This window comes from Sorghum bicolor, chromosome 7 (assembly GCF_000003195.3).
Source record: "Sorghum bicolor cultivar BTx623 chromosome 7, Sorghum_bicolor_NCBIv3, whole genome shotgun sequence".
Lineage (NCBI taxonomy): Eukaryota > Viridiplantae > Streptophyta > Magnoliopsida > Poales > Poaceae > Sorghum > Sorghum bicolor.
In genome coordinates, this window is record NC_012876.2 from 52,721,711 (window position 1) to 52,729,124 (window position 7,414).

The following is a 7,414-nucleotide window of genomic DNA, read 5'->3' on the forward strand; positions in this document are numbered from 1 at the left end:
CCTTGTTCTTATTCAATATTTGTAAGGGAAAAATGCAAAAACATTATACTTACATAGTTACATGTCAGGGGTTGTACTTATACCCACCTATAAAAAGCTTTATATTTCTTCGCTTGTTTTTTTTTCACTAAAATCATTGCAGAAAATGCCCTCTTAATGGAGAAGCTATGTCTCCATCCCTCTTCATAATTCACAAATACTACATGTGCTTAGATAGCAGATAGAGACATATACAAATACATAATCAAGAACTCTGTTGTATTCTTTAGAAGAGAAACTAATGATCCATTATAATCATTTCACTAAATAGAAGTCAAAACTTGAGGAAATAAGGCAGTACTTCATATATTTCAAGCAGATCACGAAGGAAATTTCTCTTTATTGCTTCTCTAGTTTGGCGATCTCTATCTGGTGCCAGGCATTTAGCGCAATCAATTCCCCTTCGTCCACATGATTCCTGGTTTTTTTCCGATGATCTTTTCATATGTTGCATCAATCTTACCTAAAGATAAGAAAAATAGTTTCTAAGTACAACTGATCCACATGATATACAATTTTTTTGTCTCAGTGTTCATTTCATTAAATTATATTGTGGACAATGATGAACAGAATGTGTGGTTAGCAAGAAAGGCATTAACATGCGCATACCTCACATCCATGTCAATGCTCCTGAAGGCATCCCATTCACCAACACTTGTCCTGCAGAATGCTGACAAAGGTACTTCCTCACCTAAATAATCATTATCATTATAATATAAAGATGAGCTTTTCTATGTATACACATGAAAATATCATGCATGTGATTCCTATGATTAATGGAAGAGTGATTGTACACAAGAATTTGAATGAAAACATGTGATTCATTATAAGCATATGATTCGACTAAACAACTTTTTAGTATTGTAGTCCGTGGAAGTTCGAAATGGGCATGCTTAACAGAAGACGTCTCTATGTTTCTGCCACATGCCAACATAATTTAGAGCTTTTCTGGTACAACATTACATGAAGCATCGTAACACTTTTGCAACAAATAGAGAAAGCACAACGAGCATATATATCTTGGCTCCAATTTTTTTTAGTACTGTAGTCCTTGTTTTAAAAATGGGCATGCTTAAAAATAAGATGAACAGATAATCTTTATGTTCCTGTAAACACACTATAGATCTTTTCTAGCACACATATACATGATGAAGCAATATAAAACATTTACAACAAGCCATGTAACAACAAACAAAATTCATTGCCAGGTTAGTAAAATTGCATACAAAAACAACTAAGGCAGCATCTGAAGTTTACCCCATGGTGGAGGAGCAAAAAGGCCTTTGATTTCTTCAACATGAAGACGCAGGACAAGTTCAATCAACAAACGGTCATTCAACCACTTTCGTGATCTCTGGTTACTGACCTGTGTATAACATTGTAATGTGTAAGAGAACCTCCAGCAGGCCCCTACTTAAGCCCCAATAGCTAAATATGGGTGCTCAGGTAAAAAATCCAACTCCAGCAGGGCCCCTACAGCCCTACTACGCCCCCCAAATTTGTTGGCCCAACAAAATCCTACCCCAAGCCCCGATTCCTGTTGGCTCTGGTGCCGGCCCCAAAAACACGGTTGTGGTTGTTTCTCTCCACGCTCGCATGCGCTCCTCTGTCGCGCCCCTCCCTCCATTGCGCCCCCTCCCTCCTGCGCCGGTGCTCGGCCCCTTCTCCGGCGTGGCACGCTGCTCCTCCATGGGCGCGGCCCCTCCCTTCATCGCCCTGGTGCTCAGCCCCTCCTCATGGCGGCGAAGGAAGACATGGTGGTGCAGGACAACACGGTGGCACGAGCCACCGGCTCCTTCACCTCCCTCAGACTGTGCGTCTCCTCTCTCTCTCCCGCATCCCATCTCCGGCTCCTCTCTCCTCCCTCCTAGGTCTGCCCCCACCCTCATCTCCCCTCTGGTGTTGCGATAGCTCACATGTTGAGGGATTGAAGATGACAAGTGGGTCCCAATGGTCAGTGTCTATTAAGAGAATTTGGGGGCTTTAGTTTAAGGGCTTTTGCTGGAGCAAATAAAAAAAGAGGGCCAACAAAAATGGGGGGAAGCACCCAAATAGAAAATAGGGCCCCTGATTTGGGTGCTTCTGCTGGAGTCGCTCTAAACCAACCGGCGAACCCCTAGTGTAGACAATATAAAATGTTTCATATTACATTGATCAGACTTATATTCCATTACATTAAAGCCTACAAACATAGACGATGCGAGTTTGCACAGGATATGCACAGAAAAATTACTTAAGCATGTATCATAGAAGAAAAAGGGTGGCAAGAGGTACAGAAGTTAAACACCCGTCAGGATGAGCATCCTAACCTTGGTGGCCATGTCCTCGAGGGTCTCAATCTTCCTCTCGATTAGCTGTGTGTGCGACATGGCGCCATCGCCTGCATCCAAATGCCACAACTTCATCAAAAGAAGGTCAAACTTGGGGCGATATCCGCATCGCCATCCATCCAATTTGGGGGGCAAAATCCACAACGCCATCCAATAGAGTGGTGGAAAATGTGTTACCTTTGGTAGAATCAAAGAGGGAGTAGAACTCCTCCCTCCGCAGCAGATTCGCACTCGCCATGGTCGGGAACCTTTTCTTCCACACTGTAACTTCTCCACCTGTCGGATGCAGTCCCCGGCGGTCGGGCAGAAGCAGTGGCGGTTGGAGGGGAAGGTTTGGCTGGGTGTCAAAGGACGCAAGATTGATCGATTGTGATGCTCCGGTGGGTGTGCATCTCCCTCAGTCTCAGTCCCTCAAGCAGGGCTAGCGGGGGTGCCAAGCAAAAGGTGAGGGCTCGCGAGGCTGAGTCGCCTGGGCAGATGAATCTAGCGAGGGCATTAGAATGCTAATGGAGGATCAGTGCTGCCTCGGATCCATTGCACGGGGATGCTGTGATTGTGGCTTTCCGTTTTTAAAGCAATATTCCTTGTGCGCGGCCAAGAGCCGGGGATCGCAGAGCGAGACGGAGCGACGCAAAGAAGTGAACCCGAAATGGTTGTCTTAGAGCATCTCTAAAAGTGCCACAATACAACTCCCCCAATAAAATAGTATTAGGATAGTCCAATATCGCTTTCTAGATTTACTAGGGGAGATGCTGCAGTAGTACCCAATATATCTCCCCAATACCCATATGAAGGGTGGGTATCACATGAGTGTAAGAGAAAATGTCTAAAAAGTGATAGTTGGGTTGGTCTCCATGGTATTACGGAAGTTGTATCTCCCCATTTCTTTGAGGGGAGATGAGAAAAATATTGGTGGCCACCAAGAAAAGGAGATGTATTTGGGGACTGCTAGAGAAGAAAAAATAGTCTATCTCCCCCAATATGATAGTTTTATGGGGATGAGGGGTGGTATTGGGGGATTGCTAGAGATGCTCTTACTTTTGTTTTTTATGGGGTGTTTGGTTCCCCATAAAATGGAAAATATCAACTAATTTGGAATGATGGTATACAAAATGCTAAAATTTTTAGGGTTATGTTTAGTTCCATCCAAAATGTAGAATTTATTGTCCTCATGAGGGCCTTTTGAGGCTCTTTTGGGTTTTTTTGGCCTCTTAAGGCTAAAATCCAAAATGAAAAATAATCACCTTTTTGCCAAAAAAAATTGCATGGTGTTTAGTTCTATTATGCAAAATGATGAACAAAACCTAAATTTTATTTGAAATACAAAGAGAACTAAACACCCCCTTAGTCATATAACTATAGTTGTAGGAGAAAAGATAAACAAAATAGAAAAAACAAAAAATAGTCTTAGCTTCTTAATCAAAGATAAACAAAATAAAAAAGGCAAGTGCCCCTCTCTTCAGTATTTTAGGGCCTATTTGGAATCGGGAAAAATTTAATTTATGTTCCTTCATCCGTGAAATTAAACACTTCCTCTGAAATTCTCATGCAATCTATATTACTTATAAAGCTATCTCACTATACGTTCTATCTTAACATACAAAACATTTACATCATCTTCCACTAATAATCATGTCATGCCACTAACTTTCAATCTTTAATACAAACTATCTACATCATCTCAAGTTCTGTCTTAATATGCAAGACACATCCAGATCATTTTCCACTAATAGCCATGTCATGCCACTAACTTCCAACCTCTAATGCAAGCTACCACATCATCTCAAGTTCTATCTCAATATGCAAGACATCCACATCATCTTCCACTAATAGTCATGTCATGCCACTAACTTTTAACTTTTTAGTGGAAGCTATCTATGTCATCTCATGTTTTATCTCAATATGCAAGACATCCACATCATCCTTCACTAATAGCCATGTCATGCCACTAACTTCCAACCTCTTAATGAAAACTATCTACGTTATATCAAGTTCTATCTCAACATGTAAGGCATCCACATCATCTTTCACTAATACCCATGTCATGCCACTAACTTCCAACATCTTACTGTAACCTCTTCGTGCGGTTGAACTGTGCTTTAAATCAGCTTTGGCCTGTTTGCTTGGCTGAAAAAGCATGACTGAAAGTACTATTAACTAATATGTTGTGAGAGAAAAATACTGCTAAATGACTACTAGATTCGGCACATAAACTTAAGCGAACTATCAGATTGCCCTTGCTTGTTTAGTTGTGTGAGTAGGCACGATGTTCAGCAGAGCCTTGCAGGTGATTCTCAGGTAGGCATGCGTGCTGTATCGATCAGAGTTTGGTTAATTTGTATGCAACAACCATCAGCGCTAGAGCTAGAGCTAGAGCTAGAGCTAGAGCTACTCTAACAAAAGTTTTGCTTCAGGGAGAAGAAGAGCAGGACGATTGGTCCAGCCTTGGTCCATGCCTTCAACTCGGCTTCCAGCTCTCAAACTCAGAGGTTCACCACTCCTTCCTCGTGCTCAACTTCTCTTCAGCTTTCATTTTTTCACTGCTAGCTCACGGAGAAATTGATTTGTAGGCTGGCTGGAAAGGTCGCCGTCATCACCGGGGGCGCGAGCGGCATCGGCAAGGCGACCGCAGCCGAGTTCGTGAGAAACGGGGCGAGGGTCGTCATCGCCGACATCCAGGACGACCTCGGCCGTGCCGTTGCCGCCGAGCTCGGACCCGACAACGCGTGCTGCTACACCCACTGCGACGTCGCCGACGAGGCGCAGGTCGCCGCCGCCGTGGACCTCGCAGTGGCCCGCCACGGCCAGCTCGACGTCATGTTCAACAACGCCGGCATCACGGGCTCCCCCGGGTGCGGGTGGCCACCGCTCGGCGCCGTGGACCTCGCCGACTTCGACCGCGTCATGGCCGTCAACGCCCGCGGAGTGCTGGCGGGGCTCAAGCACGCCGCGCGCGTCATGGTGCCGCGCCGCCGCGGCAGCATCATCTGCACCGCCAGCGTCGCCGGCCTGTGCGGCGGCATGGTTGCCGTCGCGTACAGCGCCTCCAAGGCGACGGTGATCGGCCTGGTGCGCGCTGTGGCGGCGGAGATGGCGTCCTCCGGGGTGCGCGTCAACGCCATCTCTCCCTACGCCGTCCCGACGCCTCTGGCGCTGGCAGCGGTCGCCTCGAGGCAATCGATGAGGGGATTGAGCGCCGAGGAGATTAAGCGGAGGGTGGAGATAGACTCGAACGTGATGTACGGGACGAAGTTGGAGGAGGACGACATCGCGAGGGCGGCACTCTACCTGGCGTCCGACGACGCTAAGTATGTCAACGGCCACAACCTCGTCGTCGACGGCGGCTTCACGGTGAGCAGAGAAGTACCAAAAATCCTGGCACAAGCACGCCCAAGGAGTGATGAACGGTCCGCATGGATTTTACTTCGTGGGCGCTGCTGACTTGCTGTACACCAGAATCCGTGATGGTCTCTCACGACCAGCAAATAAAGCCCGGACGCCACTAGGTTATTGCCAACATGGGATGGGCGACGGGGCCACGGTCGTCTTAGCAGCGGCAGTTAGCCTTTCAGTTGGATAAATCTCCATTTCTTCCTAAGCTCAATATGTTTTATCATGTACTAGTTGAAAATATTTGAGAAAATAAAATTCTACTCAGTCTATTCTAAATATTTTAAGTTGTTTTGGTTTTTCTAGATATATAGTTTTGGCAAGTGTACTCTCTTTAGCTATAGGCCCCACATATCCATTGAGTCGAGAAAGACTATCTTTTAGACCAAAGATATATTCACCTAGCTTTAATAGAAAGCGTAACCAATACCCAAAGGCCGAAAACTGGGGTTTCTGGTTTATAGTTTTGACACACAGCCATAAAGAAACAGTAGCTTGACTCACTCTCAAAAGAACTCTAAAGACCAACTAAAGCGGAACGACTAAGGAACACCTAAATTAGGGTGAGAACAAAAAACAACAATCCAGAAAGCGAGTGGAGCGAAGCAACAGAAAAGACAACAAAGAGAGAGCTACTAAGTAATTAGTCTTCAGCAAGTTGGGCTCCTCCGCTGTAGGTTCTAGCTTCGACTTTAAGAGTGGACGCCAAGACTTGATCAACATCTTCTATTTCTTCTTTGTTTTCTCCTTGTGCATGATGATCATGCGACACCTGCTCGGCACGGTAGCATTACAGCTCGTCAAGCTACCACCTATCGCCCTAGCTACATGGCGCAACGATGGCTTGCCGCGGCACTACTGGCCTATCACGGTTGCTTCTTCCAACGTGGCCATCCGACCCATGGCGTGGAGAGGGAAAATGAAAAGGTGATAAATTGGTCTGTTCTTTCTTCGAGGGATTAAGGGATGGTTTTACTCAATTAGGAAATAATTTAGAGAAAGGAGATACCAGAGCTCTCTTTTCCCCCTCGATCTCCTTTATGTAAGAATATAGGAAAGCAGAGTAGGATAATAGGGTTTGTTGTGGCCTTGTGGGTCAGCTAGTGCAAACTTTTTTGCTCGATGGAAATGATTTTCATCAACTACTTGTGAAAACTGTTGGATATTATGGGCCTAGCCCATTAATTTAATAATATCTATTAAACTCTATGGCCATTACGTGTGCATTAATTTATTTTGTACCATATGGAATTTAACCGAGAGACGACGTGGCGTGGCGAGGCAGGCAGGCAGCGAGCGAGCGGACGGGCGAGCGGGCAAGGCCTTTAATTTTGCATCTCATTCTTTCATGATTTTGATTGAGAGGAGTTTCTGGTAACTCCCGTAACTTCTGCCTTCATGGTTTTGATTGAGAGGAGTTTCTGGTAACTCCCGTAACTCCTGCCTTCATGGTTTTGATTGAGAGGAGTTTCTGGTAACTTCCGTAACTCGTGCCTTCATGGTTTTGATTGAGAGAAGTTTCTGGTAACTCTCATAACTCCTGCCTTCATGATCTTGATTGACAGGAGTTTCTGGTAACTCTCGTAACTCCTGCCCGTTTCCGTCTCCACCTTCGCAAAGAGTCGCGACCTTTCTGTTCCGCGCCTGGCCTTCCT

The 7,414-nt window shown here is 45.4% G+C and overlaps 2 protein-coding genes across 3 annotated transcripts; one reads left to right on the forward strand and one right to left on the reverse strand.

The window, feature by feature from the left end:
- LOC8073536 lies at positions 242-3,928 on the reverse strand. 2 transcript variants are annotated; one of them, XM_021464625.1, is made up of 5 exons: positions 2,547-3,928; positions 2,349-2,419; positions 1,297-1,405; positions 649-709; positions 242-502 (listed from the first exon to the last, which is right to left on the reverse strand). In XM_021464625.1, the coding sequence occupies exons 1-5, from the start codon at positions 2,605-2,607 to the stop codon at positions 499-501; spliced, it is 306 nt and encodes a 101-aa protein (XP_021320300.1). In that variant the 5' UTR covers positions 2,608-3,928; the 3' UTR covers positions 242-498. The 2 variants fall into 2 exon arrangements, with proteins under 2 accessions (XP_021320300.1, XP_002445471.2); XM_002445426.2 differs by having other exon boundaries at positions 649-730.
- Positions 4,385-6,043, forward strand: LOC8073537 (momilactone A synthase). Its single transcript, XM_002444266.2, has 3 exons — positions 4,385-4,667; positions 4,784-4,858; positions 4,940-6,043. Exons 1-3 carry the CDS (start codon positions 4,636-4,638, stop codon positions 5,808-5,810), a joined length of 978 nt encoding a protein of 325 aa, XP_002444311.2. The 5' UTR covers positions 4,385-4,635; the 3' UTR covers positions 5,811-6,043.

What these genes read in the sequence shown, in the direction of transcription:
- LOC8073536 (XM_002445426.2), bottom strand. Translation starts at nt 2,607, where the DNA reads ATGGCGAGTGCGAATCTGCTGCGGAGGGAGGAGTTCTACTCCCTCTTT. An exon ending in CCTCTTTGATTCTACCAAAG is followed by an intron (nt 2,420 to 2,546) that starts GTAACACATTTT and finishes ATTTGGATGCAG; the next exon opens with GCGATGGCGCCATGTCGCAC. An exon ending in TCGAGGACATGGCCACCAAG is followed by an intron (nt 1,406 to 2,348) that starts GTTAGGATGCTC and finishes TGTTATACACAG; the next exon opens with GTCAGTAACCAGAGATCACG.
- LOC8073537 (XM_002444266.2), top strand. Translation starts at nt 4,636, where the DNA reads ATGTTCAGCAGAGCCTTGCAGGTGATTCTCAG. An exon ending in GCCTTGCAGGTGATTCTCAG is followed by an intron (nt 4,668 to 4,783) that starts GTAGGCATGCGT and finishes GTTTTGCTTCAG; the next exon opens with GGAGAAGAAGAGCAGGACGA. An exon ending in TCCAGCTCTCAAACTCAGAG is followed by an intron (nt 4,859 to 4,939) that starts GTTCACCACTCC and finishes ATTGATTTGTAG; the next exon opens with GCTGGCTGGAAAGGTCGCCG.